The 15,160-nt window shown below is 34.4% G+C and overlaps 1 protein-coding gene across 1 annotated transcript; it reads left to right on the top strand.

Annotated features, from left to right (window-relative positions):
* Positions 1-4,613: 4,613 nt before the first annotated feature.
* Positions 4,614-14,576, top strand: LOC132178785 (putative ABC transporter C family member 15). The gene is made up of 10 exons (XM_059591340.1): positions 4,614-4,906; positions 6,891-9,214; positions 9,397-9,483; positions 9,791-10,441; positions 11,647-11,811; positions 12,095-12,389; positions 12,653-12,867; positions 13,122-13,427; positions 13,701-13,764; positions 13,873-14,576. The coding sequence occupies exons 1-10, from the start codon at positions 4,861-4,863 to the stop codon at positions 14,127-14,129; spliced, it is 4,410 nt and encodes a 1,469-aa protein (XP_059447323.1). The 5' UTR covers positions 4,614-4,860; the 3' UTR covers positions 14,130-14,576.
* The last annotated feature ends 584 nt before the right edge of the window (positions 14,577-15,160 follow it).

Consider the following 15,160-nt stretch of genomic DNA (forward strand, 5'->3'; position numbering starts at 1 on the left):
GAAAAGTGCTCTATAATGTAATTTTAAAAAAATAAAGAGAAATGAGAAAGTGATCAACAGTAACCCTTATAATTTATTTTTCCACTAAATCATTTTACACAAAATTATATGAATTTTAAGTAATTTGAGGGTATCTTGAATATTCTTTTCTTTCTTTTTTTTTTTATTTTTTTTTATTTTTATTCCTAGCTAGTGATAAGAATTAATCCTAAAAGGTCAACCTTCCTTCTTTCTTTTCCTTTTTTTCAATGCCAAAATGGAAAAATAATCCATGATTTACAAATTCTTCAATTATGATGAGTTATATTTTAGACATAGAGTGGGCACTTTTGATCAACCTGACCATAAAAGTGATGATTTATGAGATTGAACTTAACAAAGCAAAGTTTGGTTCAATGAAGCCAAAAAATTCTAGAGCCTCATCTCTACCATAATTTTATGTAAAAAAAGTCAAAGAAGGCATAATATTTACTAATTAACCTGCAAATGGAAATCAGTAGAGTAATTGTAGTCTTTTTCTTTGATATTGAAGGTTAAAAGAAAAATCAAAGTAAAAGTTGCACTTGATAGTATAATATTTAGAGGGCAAAATTCCATATTATTCCAAAGAGTTGGGATTAATTCCTGCTTTTTAAAGTTGAACGAACCCCAAGTTTTTAGAGAATTTTTTATTTTTTATTTTTTGAAAATATCCGGTCATCTTTCATATCATAAAATGAGAAAACATCTAGAGTTTTACAAAAAAAACTCCAAATTAAAGAGCTGAATGCTCTAAAGTAACTAAATCAAATATACAACAAGGTGTATCTTCGATCCAAATATGATTTGTTGGATCTCTCACCGCTGTCCTTGCAAGCTCGTGTGCCGCTACATTTGCTTCCCTCTTCATGTGGAAAATCATTGAGCTCCTTCTTAAATTAAGGACCACTCTAGCGTCCCCACTATTTGTCCATAGAAGTTACTGTCAATATAAGAGACAAAATTTAACCTTTCTTTTTAAATTTTTTTATCTGCACAATACTATTGATGATGTAGATTAATTAATTGATTATATTCTTTGTTTTCTGAACTTACATTGATGATATTGACTATAAGAAAGTGAAGGCTGTCCTAATAGCCTTCTTTTAAACCCCCAAAGGTCATTCTTAATTGTTTACCTAAATAACTTTGAGTTTAATAAAACTGTCACCCATGAGATTGAACAGAAATAATTGAAGAAAGAAAGGAAGAGTGATAGAACTGATATGATAACAAATTTTATATATATTACTTGACAGTGGTGAGTTAACCATAGATAGAGATATCTACCAAATATGAGAGAATTTTTATAAGTGTATGATTTATTTTTTGTTTTTACAGATTTTGAACAGTCAGTTGACTTGTTAAATTAGTAGATTAACTTTGCATACTCTTTTATATTTTCTGCTCAAATTACTAATAATTACGAAAAAAAAATTACTGAAAATTCTAATCCACTAACCCTTTAAAAGGATTAACAAGTGTTTAATGCCTCCAAATCCTCAAGAGGCACTAGTTTGAAGAGGGATGTAGCCAAAAAATTGGTTAAAAAAAAAAAAAAAAGGTTCACCTTTGAGTTGTGCTGATGGCTAATAATGGTTAACTTTGTTATCACATCACCAGCTGTCAATTTTCCATACTGTATTACAATTTGTCAGTTTGTAAAATATTCACCTCAATGATCAACTTCATTAAGAAAAATTGATGGTTAACACAACATGCTTTTTGTTTTTTTTGAAAAATTGTTATGATTTGACTAAAAGTGAATGTATTTTTGAGTGTTTTGTGAGTATTTTGTATATTAAGTTGTTTGTTAATGTTTTTGTTTTAAAAATTAAGAGAAAACAAAATGAAGGGAAAAATGTTAACAAATGAAGCTAAGGGGTTTGTTTGTTAAATCATTTTCCTTTTCTATTTTGGATTTAAAAAAAAAAAATTAAAATATTAAAAAACAATTTAAAATACAAAATATTCAAAACGGTTTTTAATTTTATGTTACATCATAATACTTTTTCAAACCAAAATAAAAAACACCCTCTAAAACATATTAACAAATAGAACCATCATGACGGATAACGAAAGGCTATGGATGATGACATGATTGGCTTACACTATAATGAGACATTGAATCTTGATCTCTTACCTTTTGATAAGAAGCCTATGAGTTGTCATTGGGTTTATACTATTAAATACCAGCCAAATTGTATTGTTGATCGTTTGAAAGCTTTGTACTTGACTTGTCAAGTTGAAAACATTATAGATTAGAAATGCTACACACATTCTTACACTCTCTTCTTATAGCTAGTCAGGTGTACATTATTTGACGTAGAAGTAAAAATCACAATTAGATTCAAAATTCAATAATAATTTATTCATAAATATTAAATAGTGATTTTTATTGTCACGTTAGATAGTACACTTGAGAATGTAAGTGTGAGAGTGTGTTATATATAGATTCTATGCTTAGCATAGAAAATATAAAAATGGCATAATTGAAAGTTGCTCCAAATTAATAGTAAAGTAATAGAAACAAAAATTAATAATTTTGGTTAAACCATTATTTATCTTAAAAGCTTAAATCGTTAAAAAGTGATAAATTTAATAATTTAATAAATATTATAATATTCTTTCACGTGTGAACTTAAATTCACCGTCACTAATGAAAGGTAAATTATAATAATAAAATTCAAATTTAAAACCTTTATTGATAGTATATTAAGTCACTGTATATCTTAAAATTTTAAATTAATAAAAATTAAATATAGTTATTTAATTAATATTTTAACAATCTTTTAAATGGTTTACGTAAATAGTAGGTAAACTCATGCATCGAAGCGACATGACTTCAAAGGTTTTCTTAAATATTTGAAACGGATTGTATACAAATCTGACCTGCAACAGTTGATAGTGTGGTCCACTAATCGAGCGGTCCATATCGATGATTAGATGGCTGTCGAGAAGAATGTGGTTGATGATCAACGATTGTGATATATCAATTCGAAAACAAAACACCACATCAAATCAAATGGATCTGACTAAGACCAACTAGTCCACACGGAATACCCACCAGTCCACACCAGTACACGTAAGAATTTCTATTTTTGATCCTGGCCGGCCATTTTCATCATATGTGTAATGCAGCTTCAAGTGCATTATAGAAATTCCAAAATTTTCAACTTTGATCACCTTAATGGACCTTTTCAATAATTTGTCGATATAATGTGTGTTCAATATTCATTATATAATTGGAAATATGAAATGTCAAGCAATTTCATAGGTTACAAGAATAGGAGAGGCCTCTCTGGTTCAAATAAACGGGAGAGAAGTCAGTTCTTTAAATGAGCTGAAGATGATTCGGTTCACTTTTATATGGGTCCAAATATATAGTGTTTTTTTTTTTTTTTGACATGTCCGCATAAAGGAAGAAAAATGGGAGTGGTGAATTCAAACTAGTGACCTTTGTTTGAAGAGTCGTGGTTTCCAATCGATTGAACTATTCCTTAGGGATTGTCCAAATATATAGCTAGGAAAAAGAGAAATCACTGCTTATGACTAACTAAAACCAACTACTTAATATAAGATAATTAGTATCATGAGAAATTGTCTTTTTATTTTCGGAGAAGTCACGAGTTGAATACACTTTGGCTAAATCAAAAAAATTTTATTGATGTTCAAGAGATGTGTTTGGTGTCATTCTACACATCTCTTGTCCATCTTTTATTATTATTATTATTATTATTTTATTTAAAAAAGGAAATAATATGTAATACCAACATGATGGATTTCCAATCTCTTTGTATTAAGATGGACAAAAGATTGGTAAAAGACAAAAACGAATAATTTCTCCCAAGGCATATGCTATATAGGACATATATGGTCTCAACTCAACTAATGAATGGAGCATTCAACAAAGAAAAAAAGAAGAAGAAATGTATAAACAAAAAAGGAAAGTGATAAATAATTCAAAGTATTTGGGTTTTGCCCAAATCTAATTACACTTGCAAGAAACTTTTCTGAAATAAAATCTTAAAAAAGACCAATTACCATATCCCTACAACATGTGACTTCTTATCTCAGCACAACATATATATATAATCAAATATATAAGATTTTTTTTTTCTTGTTTTATGTTCTCCAAACAAAAATTAAACAAATAATTCTATAAACACACAAAGCACTCTTCAAAGGGAGAAATTATATATTTTCCTTACAAATTCCATTCAAGTTTTGTGCAAAATACAAACCCTAGCTTAGAAAACTCTAGTGAGTCTCAAAGGATATTCTCCACCACTCAAAAGACTGATAAGACTCACACATGAGCCACCACTTTCCACACACTAGTGGAGTTAGCTTGATTTTAAGCCATTTATTAGTTCTCCCTCCAACTTTAGAATTTTGTAAAAGACCCATCATTTTGGTGCCCGAGAGAAGAAAAAGTAAGATCCCATCATTTAGCTTTTGATTGCTGCTCACATGCCCAAACACCACACTAGAAAACTCCAACATGAGTTAAAATAAGCAGCCAAAAAGGCCTTAAAAATGAGCTCTCATCACGTGATATCTCTCACTCCCTCTCAGAAAAACACCATAAAAAAACAAACTCCTACAATCAATACATATATACACTTGTGATATGTCCGAATCTTTATGTTAATTCCTCTCTCCCTCTCCCTCTCCCTCTCCACCTCTCCTCCTACTTCTTTGTCAGGGTCCCCATCAATCACAAAGCCTGCTCTCCAAACTTTCTGTATTAGTCTTTACACAACCTAATATATATTCTTAGGTTGTCTGATACAGATACAGAAATCTATCAGCAGCTAGCTACAAGGAAGAGAAGGAAGCATGCTTTGGGAGGACATGATCATGTTCAATTTACGTCGTGCAACACGTAAGTAGTATATGTTGTAGCTATTTCACATACAAAGAGACACATATAAGTCCCGCGCGCATGCATGGGCAGCTCGAATGGAAGCCTCAATGGTGTTATGCCTCGAGGTCTTGAGTTTGAGTCCGGACTTAAGTGATATTTGTGGTTTGCAAGTAATTGCAGATACTCGGAGCTTACTCTGTAGAGATGGGTCTGATGGGCCCTCCGTTAGAGAGATTCCGTGTTATGAGACACGTAAAAACTTATGGGGTTGTAAAGGAAACTTAAACAACCCCATAATTATATTTAGTTGGTGTTATGGCTAAAGCATGTTAGTTCTACAATTTGAAAATGCAACACAAAGTATGGTTTAATTTTGTCATTTTAGTTTGTAGTGTTGATGGATTATGCAAAGATAATAACTCTTTTAAGCCCACAAACACACTTTTTTGTGTGTTTTTTGGGTAAGTTTCATGTACTTTTAGCTTGCTCAAAATACGACATATATATATTCCAACTTCATTCTTGAATCAAGACTATTTTAGTTTTTTGAAACTTCAAAAACACCTCAATACCCTTAACTTGTCGAGTCGTGCTATTGGATTTGTAAGAGTACGTTGAACGGGGGGAGAATTAGTGGGGAGGAAAAGAATTATTTCTCTAACTTATCATGCCATTGGTTTTTTTTTTTTTTTTTTTTGCATTGATTTATTCGCTGAAATTTACAGTTGTGTGCATATATATATATATATATGGCGTTCTAAATTCTTGAGCCACTCTCCACCAAATCAAACTCTACTTTCAGCAAAAATGTTGTCGATGCAAACTATGCAAGTGCAACAAACTCACCTAGGGTAGGGCTCAGAAAATAAAATAAAAAAATAAAAAATCAGCTAGATCCCGACATTTTTGCTTACATGGATAAATCATATAGGCTTGGGTGGATATTGAAAATACTTATAAATTAAATGTTCATGCTTATCTAGGCGCTGATATCTATAAGCCGTTTCTAGAAGTACTCGCCTCTAGAATATACTTTATTGGACATTTTTATTTTGTGATTAATTTGAATAAAAATGTTTGGAGTACTGGATTTTTGCAATTTTTATAGTTAAATTTAATATTTAGTAGCTAATATAGATATGGTAAGTGCCACGTATATTGCCATAATTTGTAATATTCTTTACATCTGCATGGACAAATATGTATTTTCACATGGACCTAATCAGCATACAAGATATTCCTTCCAATATACTCAGCATACAAGATATTCCTTCCAATATTCCTTGTTTTGAATGAGTGCATAGAAAACCCAGATCAAGATTGTCCCTGTAAAGTGGAGAAGGGATCTCAAATTGAAACCTATGTACAAATGAAAATTGCTGAGTCAGAGTGTACTAAGTTTTTTTCTCTTAGATTTCTAACAAAGTGTCCATATTATGGGAGATTCCAGCAATCTCAAGTAGTTTATGAACAAAAACCAAAAGGAGAGCAGCAAAACAGAGAGATCAGAAATTCATAATTACTCAAATACTAAGGAAATTGGACAATTAAGCTGCAGAATACATATGAACTATTTCATTGTAACAAATATGTTGTAGAGTGTACCCAATTTATCATTCCTAAGCTCCTAGCACCAAACAACCATGTTTATCTGCCTAAGAGTTACATTCCCTAGCAAAAACAAAGGCAAGCAAATACTAGTCAGCCACCCTTTGATAGTAAGCTCCAGTAATATGTTCTGCATAGAACAAGATAAAGTTACAGTTGGATTTTTCGTCGATGAAATTATTCATCACAGGTAAATTTCACACATAATCTTTATCACTGTAATCAAGTTTGATATTGGTAGTTATACATGAATCAAATAAAAGAAGTTATAGATCAACTAGCTTGTCTGTCATGGCCATGGACTATAGCACAGAAGTGAAACAAATTTGTGTATGGCTTTTGAAACCTGTTTCACGATGTTTGACAGAACTTAAGATTCTTCAATTTTGGACAGGATGGCCGCAGCTGGAATCACCCTGTCTTTGGGAGCATGTCAGCATGGTTGTGCCACTGGGGTTCCTTGTAATTATCTTACTACATCTTGCAGGAAAACTTTTGGGCCTAATTTTCAAACAGAGAGCAAGGGTTACAGATAGAGGCATAGACAAGTACCCCATCAGAATAAAAGTCAGCATTGCCTATAAGGCTAGCATAATTTGTACCAGTTTACTACTGGGGACTCATTTCTTAATGCTACTGGTGCTGCTAAATGGTATGGGAACTCAGTGCAACTCTAAGGCTTGGGCCTTTTCATCAGAAACCATGCAAGTGCTATCATGGGCAATTACACTGGTTGCAGTATACATGGTACCAAATAGAAAGTACATCAAGTTCCCCTGGATCCTAAGAGGATGGTGGCTTTGCAGCTTCTTGTTGTCCATTATCTGCATAGCTCTTGACACCCATTTTATAATGATAAACCATGGCAAGCTTGGCGCAAGAGATTTTGCAGACTTCCTTGGTCTGCTTGCATCCACATGCCTCATGGGCATTTCAATCAGAGGGAAGACAGACATTGTCTTCATTGCCCCAAGTGGCACTGTTGAGCCCCTTCTGAATGGAAAAACTGATAAAAATTTGGAATGCATTAGGGAATCTCTATACGGGAAAGCTACTCTTGTCCAACTAGTTACCTTCTCTTGGCTCAATCCCTTATTTGCTCTTGGGTTTAAGAAACCCCTTGAACCGGATGAAATTCCAGACGTTGATATTAAGGACTCTGCAGGATTTCTTTCCCACTCATTTGAAGAGAGCCTTCAACAAGTTAAGGAGAGAGATGGAACTACAAACCCATCCATCTACAAGGCAATCTACTTGTTTATCAGGAAGAAAGCAGCAATCAATGCATTTTTTGCAGTGGTTAGTGCTGTAGCATCATATGTTGGCCCATACCTCATAGACGACTTTGTAAATTTCCTGTCCCAGAAGAGCACCCGGAGTTTAGAGAGTGGCTACCTTCTTGCACTAGGCTTTCTAGGTGCCAAAATGGTTGAGACAGTAGCACAGAGGCAATGGATTTTCGGGGCACGCCAACTAGGCCTTCGCCTTAGAGCTGCTATGATATCTCGCATTTATAAAAAGGGTTTAGTCCTGTCATGCCGATCTCGCCAAAGCCACACTAGTGGAGAGATCATCAACTATATGAGTGTAGATATCCAAAGAATCACAGACTTCATCTGGTACTTAAATATAGTTTGGATGTTACCCATACAAATTTCCTTAGCCATCTACATTCTACATACAACTCTAGGTTTAGGTTCAATGGGTGCATTAGCCGCAACTTCAGTAGTTATGGCTTGCAATATACCCCTTACAAGGCTCCAAAAGAGATACCAATCTAAGATCATGGAAGCTAAGGACAATAGGATGAAAGCCACTTCAGAAGTTCTTCGAAACATGAAGACTCTTAAACTTCAAGCATGGGACAGTCAATTCCTTAACAGTTTAGAGAGCTTGAGGAAAATAGAGTATAGTTGGTTATGGAAATCACTAAGATTATCAGCATTGTCAGCTTTTATCTTCTGGGGATCACCTACATTAATTTCTGTGGTAACTTTTGGGACATGCATGCTAATGGGGATTGAACTCACAGCTGGGAGAGTCTTATCTGCTTTGGCCACCTTCCGAATGCTACAAGACCCTATATTCAGTCTGCCTGACTTACTCTCTGCAATTGCACAAGGAAAAGTCTCAGCAGATAGAATTGCTTCCTTCCTACAAGAAGAGGAAATTCAAAGCGACGCCATCAAGTATCTTCCAAGAGATCAAACAGAGTTTGACATCCAGATTGACAGTGGGAAATTCAGCTGGGATCCTGAGTCTAGAAATCCAACTCTTGAAGGAATACATTTAAAAGTCAAGAGGGGAATGAAGGTGGCAGTATGCGGGACTGTGGGATCAGGTAAGTCTAGCATGCTTTCATGCATTCTTGGAGAAATACAAAAGCTATCAGGGACAGTGGAGATCAGTGGTACAAAGGCTTATGTACCTCAATCTCCATGGATACTAACAGGAAATGTAAGGGAGAATATTCTCTTCGGGAATCAATATGATGGTTCTAAGTACGACAAAACAGTAAAAGCATGTGCTTTGGAAAAAGATTTTGAACTTTTCTCCTCTGGTGACCTAACAGAAATTGGAGAAAGAGGGATAAATATGAGTGGAGGCCAAAAGCAAAGGATACAGATTGCTCGTGCAGTTTACCAGGATGCTGATATATATCTACTTGATGACCCTTTCAGTGCTGTTGATGCTCATACTGGCACCCAAATTTTTGAGGTTAGTAGACCATGTCAGAAATTAAAGTATAGGGATGTCTCTCACATTTAGGTCCTATAACTAAACAGCTCAGCCACTCCTAGTATGAGGCAACATTTCAATAGAAATTGACTTTTTTTTTTTTTTTTTTTGTGGGTCAATAGAGATTGACATTTGTGTATTGTTTCATTTACCCTTTGCAGGAATGCCTGATGGGGATTCTTAAAGACAAGACTATACTTTTTGTTACCCACCAAGTTGAGTTTCTTCCAGCAGCAGACCTTATTCTGGTAAGCAAGACATAACAACTTCTCTCTCCATTCTTTAATCATTTAAGAAGAAAAAAGAATAGGATATTATATAGTAGTGACGTATTGAAAAAATTTCTAGGATAGTTTTGTGTGATTGAAAAAGGAAATGCTAAGAAAAAGAAGCATATGTCCTTACAGAGAGGAACCTAATGAAGAATTAATTTTATTTTGCTGAAGTACATATAAATCACAAGAATGTTAACTTGGGAGTTCGAAAATTTACAGAATTTGCTACAAAGCTTAGGATTGTGATTCATTGGACTGCATCTGACATAAATTTCAACAGGTGATGCAAAATGGAAGAATTTCACAAGCTGGACGATTCGAGGAACTTTTAAAGCAAAATATAGGATTTGAAGTTTTAGTTGGGGCTCATAGTGAAGCTCTAGAGTCCATCCTCACAGTAGGAAACTCAAGTAGAACATCTCCAAGTCCAACAGCTGATGATGAATCCAACATAGATTCAACTTTAAATGCAGAGCTTTTACACACGCAACATGACTCAGAGCATAATCTTTCTCTAGAAATAACAGAAAAAGCAGGCAAATTGGTCCAAGATGAAGAAAGAGAGAAAGGAAGCATTGGTAAAGAAGTTTACTGGTCTTATTTGACCACTGTGAAAGGTGGACTCCTAGTTCCATTCATCATTTTGGCACAGTCATCATTCCAAGTATTACAGATAGCAAGTAACTACTGGATGGCATGGGCTACTCCTCCCACAAGTGAGACTCAACCGAAAGTGGCGATGAACTTCGTATTGCTTGTTTATGTATTACTTGCCATTGGAAGTTCACTTTGCGTGCTGGTGCGAGCCACGCTAGTAGCACTAGCAGGACTTTGGACATCACAAAAGCTTTTCACCAAAATGCTGCGTAGTGTGGTCCGGGCACCAATGGCATTTTTTGATTCAACCCCATTTGGAAGAATCTTAAACCGGGTAACTTATACTTTGACACAGTTTATGTTGATTTTAGTTGAATGTATGTATTATGCTGAGTCTATGCCATTAGTAAGTGTACTATCATTTTCTTACTAAAAACTAATAATAATAACAGTAGGATGTTAGAAGAAGAAGAAACAGCTTAAAACGATAAGGGGAATTAAAAGAAAAAAGAAGAGAAAGTTAGATGAAAATTGCAGCTACATTACTGTCATTAAGTAATTACTTGATCGTGTATGCATTCATGTATTTCTAGTTACCTGAATGTTTATAAAATCAAGACAAAAACAAATTGCATTATCAACTAACTAATAACTTGCAAGGGTTATATACTGTTAGAGTAATGATTAAAAGATTAAATTTATCTTTTTCTATCAGCTAAAGCTTTTGGGATAACTGATAATTTAACATGGTATCAGAGCCAAAGGTTATGGGATCAAACCTTGACTCCGTCAATTCATCTCCATTTAAATTAAAGATTCCACGTGCTGGGCCTCACCCAGTAAAAAAGAGTTTGAGCCCACACATGAGAGAGAGTGTTAGAGTAATGATTAAATGACTAAATTTACCTCTTCCTATCAGTTTAAGCATTTGGGATAATTGGTAATTTAACATATACAACATCCAAATAAGGAAATTCAAACAAGTTCAAATCAATTAAAATTCAATATGCTGTTATCAAAATAAAATAAAATAAATAATATGTAAAATTTTAGAGGATAAGGAATCATGGAAATGAATGTGAAGGGAAGAACCTATTGACAATAAAGCAAAGACAACTCTCAGAATATGGAACTCCTTTCATAGCTATTATCCGCTGAACAAGAAATTTCAAACAGGCTATCAAATCAAAGAGGGGAAACCGTTCTTGTTGCAAAATGGTATGCTGTTTCTCTCCAAAAGCGTCCGACCGGCACATCCCAACATAACATAAGAAGGAAATTTCCAGAGAATCCTCCAACTCCAGTGAGACTACCCCATGAAAAAAATAAAAAAATAAAAAGATGTGAATTACGAGAAGCTCAAATAGTGTGATACCAAAATGACTTTCCTTTAGACAAAACATACAATCATAAGTCAAAGTTTTGACTTGTGGCTTCAAAACCAGATGTAAGAAAATAATAGCTTCCAATTAGTGATATAACTTCAATCTAGTGATATTTTTCAAGAAAACTAACAGCCTAAGGTTACATCACTTGCAGGCATCTACAGATCAAAGTGTGCTAGACTTGGAACTGGCAGGAAGAGTAGGTTGGTGTGCCTTCTCAATAATTCAGATTCTAGGGACTATTGCAGTGATGTCACAAGTGGCATGGGAAGTATTTGTCATTTTCATTCCAGTAACTGCAATCTGCATATGGTACCAAGTAAGAGACTTCTTTCATCTTCTATATATACTGGATATGATTACTTAATGTGTGGGGAGCATGACAAGGGCAATAACAATTTTGACTTCTAAAGCAATTGAATACTATCATATTAACAAGAACTGTGTTGCCAACAGAAAAACTAAAAATAAAATCACAAAATGGATTCACTTCTAACATTATGAAAAGCATAATTAGGTGAGATTATTATTAAGTAGCTTCAGAATGGCCCCTCTCTCTCTCTATCCCGGAGCTGATCAATTATTAATTGTGGTTATTCCAGCAATATTACATACCAACAGCAAGAGAACTGGCCCGCTTATCAGGTATTGAACGAGCACCAATCCTCCATCACTTTGCAGAATCACTAGCAGGAGCAGCAACAATCCGTGCTTTTGATCAAGGAGACCGTTTCATTGATGGGAACCTCGGTCTTGTTGACAACCACTCAAGGCCATGGTTTCATAATGTGTCAGCAATGGAATGGCTTTCTTTTAGACTCAATTTGCTATCCAACTTTGTGTTTGCCTTCTCATTGGTTTTACTAGTCACCCTCCCTGAAGGAGTTATCAATCCAAGTGAGTATCACTAGTCATTTCAGAAACAATGCACTATTATTTCCATGAATGTAACATTTGTTAAAAAATTATTTGCTACCTTTGAATTGGGGGGTTGAAAATCTCCGAGGAAAAATTAGGATTTGGTACCAACATAACAAAAATGCATTGCAACAAATACTCAGTCAGTGACCTATTTTCTTGCAAGTAAATAGAGTTTCTTTAAAAAATATAAAAATAAAAATATAATGAGAAAACTTATCTGGAATTGTGCTTTGTAACAGGCATTGCAGGGTTGGCAGTAACATATGGAATCAATTTGAACGTTTTGCAAGCTTCAGTTATATGGAACATATGCAATGCAGAAAATAAGATGATATCAGTTGAAAGAATTCTTCAGTACTCAAATATAAAAAGTGAAGCACCACTTGTGATTGAAGAGAGCAGACCACCAAACAACTGGCCAGAAGTTGGAACAATTTGCTTTAAAAATTTGCAGGTAAGCCTCTAAAGTAGAGTTAAAACCACAACAAAATATGTTCAAAATCTTCAACATTGATTTAAATATCAATTTATTTTTGTGATCCATCTATAGTAAGCACAATTCCAAGAAGTAACAGCATGGTTGTGTGTCAAATCCAGTTTAACAAAAATCCACAATTTATCCTACTAAGTTGTTGCCTTACATTTTTTTTCCTGAGCAGTTGTTACCTTAATTTACTTATACATACAAGTGGCTTGACTGTCTTGCAGATCCGCTACGCTGAACATCTTCCATCTGTCCTAAAAAACATTAGCTGTACATTTCCAGGAAGGAAGAAAGTTGGTGTTGTAGGAAGGACAGGAAGTGGGAAATCAACCCTCATACAAGCTATTTTCAGGATTGTTGAACCCAGAGAGGGAAGCATCATCATCGATGATGTGGACATTTGCAAAATAGGCCTTCACGACTTAAGATCAAGGCTTAGCATCATACCACAGGACCCAGCAATGTTTGAGGGAACAATTAGAGCAAACCTTGACCCTCTACAACAATATTCTGACAGTGAAATATGGGAGGTAATATTCTTGTGAAATGACAAACTGCAAACTGAAATGTAGAAGGTAATAGGTTCTATCCTATCAATACCAAGAATCTAACCTCATTCAAGAGGTGGTAGATTATGCGTTGCACATTTAAAAAAAAAAAAAATGCAAATTTTCAATAACAAGTTACAAATGATCTTATATAATTTGTAAAATAAGTGTAAATATACTTAACAGAAGGGAGTCATCATTATCAATGTTTCTATCTGACATCATGCTAATTGGAAAAAATTATAAACTTCACAGGCTCTAGATAAATGTCAACTAGTTCATCTAGTGCGTGCTAAGGAAGAGAAGTTGGATTCCACAGGTCAGGTTCATCAACTTGGACTATTGGATATTGTTGATTGTATGCCCTTCTTTTTTTTTTTTTTTTTTTTTTTTTGAGACTCTCTGTAATATGCATGTCTATTAACAGTGGTTGAAAATGGAGAAAATTGGAGTGTGGGCCAAAGACAGTTATTTTGTCTTGGAAGAGCCTTGCTGAAGAAGAGTAGCATTCTTGTGCTGGATGAAGCGACGGCATCTGTTGATTCTGCAACTGATGGAGTGATACAAAAGATCATTAGTCAAGAGTTCAAAAATCAGACAGTTGTCACTATAGCTCACAGAATCCACACAGTTATAGATAGCGATCTCGTTTTGGTCCTCAGCGAAGGCAAGTATAATTCATGAACATATATATTGACATACACACTAAAGTATATATCATGAAAATATTGAACAAGAGTTTAAAGGGCTTTTGATTGAACAGGAAGAATTGCAGAATATGACACTCCAGGAAAGCTACTGAAACGACCGGATTCTTTCTTCTCTAAACTCATTCAGGAGTACTCCTCAAGATCACAAAGTTTCAACAGCTTAGCTAATAGACATGATTAGCTCTCACTTCAAAGAATGAAAGAATCTCCGGATATTAAATTTGGTGGAGCAAGAGAGATCAAAAAGGGGTAAAAGCAACAAGCATAAGACTAAGATCACCTTGAGAAATCCTTGAATGTTTCTCTCGTCCACGAGTCAGGAGAGAAGAATGACTTCCTTAGGTGTAGCAATTCCTTTTCTAGTGTAGCATTTAAGATTGTTTCAGTTAATAAAAGGGTACCAATAATTTTTTTATGCCAATTTATGTTCAAATGGATGCTTCAAAAAATGTGGAAACTATGTGCATGCTGATTCCAAGAAAAACTTATTTCATGCAGATAACATGTTTGTCAACTTTGTATTGAGCCTTCAAGAATAATTTTCTCATGACTTGACAAAACAAAACATATCCATTTTCTTTCTTTTTCATCAATTTTTCCTGCCAACCAATCAAATTGCAGAAGAAACATCCTCACAACACAAGTGATCACTACACTGTCAATAAGGGAAAGGAATCCCCCACTGCATGCCCTTATTTAAGACAAACCAAAATTCCCAAATATTTGTTTATGATAAAACGCAAAGATTGGTATATCAAATTACTGACAATTACTTACAAAAAACTAAAAAATAAAAAATTTATTGACAATTGAAGTAAGAACCTGAAGAGTGACGTCACCTGCTCTTCTCCTCCTTTCCTTGAAGTGCACTGCACAAATAATATGAAGAAATCAAGAGATGGAAATAGAAATAGCAGTATATGCTCATTAACACTACAATCCTATCTGGCTTTTGTCTCAACAACGCTACGACAGCCCGTCTAAGACATTGCTTAAATGACTTTG

This window comes from Corylus avellana, chromosome ca1 (assembly GCF_901000735.1).
Source record: "Corylus avellana chromosome ca1, CavTom2PMs-1.0".
NCBI lineage: Eukaryota > Viridiplantae > Streptophyta > Magnoliopsida > Fagales > Betulaceae > Corylus > Corylus avellana.

Bases quoted from the DNA above. Each gene is read 5' to 3' on its own strand.
- LOC132178785 (XM_059591340.1), top strand. From the start codon at position 4,861: ATGCTTTGGGAGGACATGATCATGTTCAATTTACGTCGTGCAACAC. The intron at 4,907-6,890 runs GTAAGTAGTATA...AATTTTGGACAG, and splicing joins CAATTTACGTCGTGCAACAC to GATGGCCGCAGCTGGAATCA. The intron at 11,812-12,094 runs GTAAGAGACTTC...TGGTTATTCCAG, and splicing joins CAATCTGCATATGGTACCAA to CAATATTACATACCAACAGC.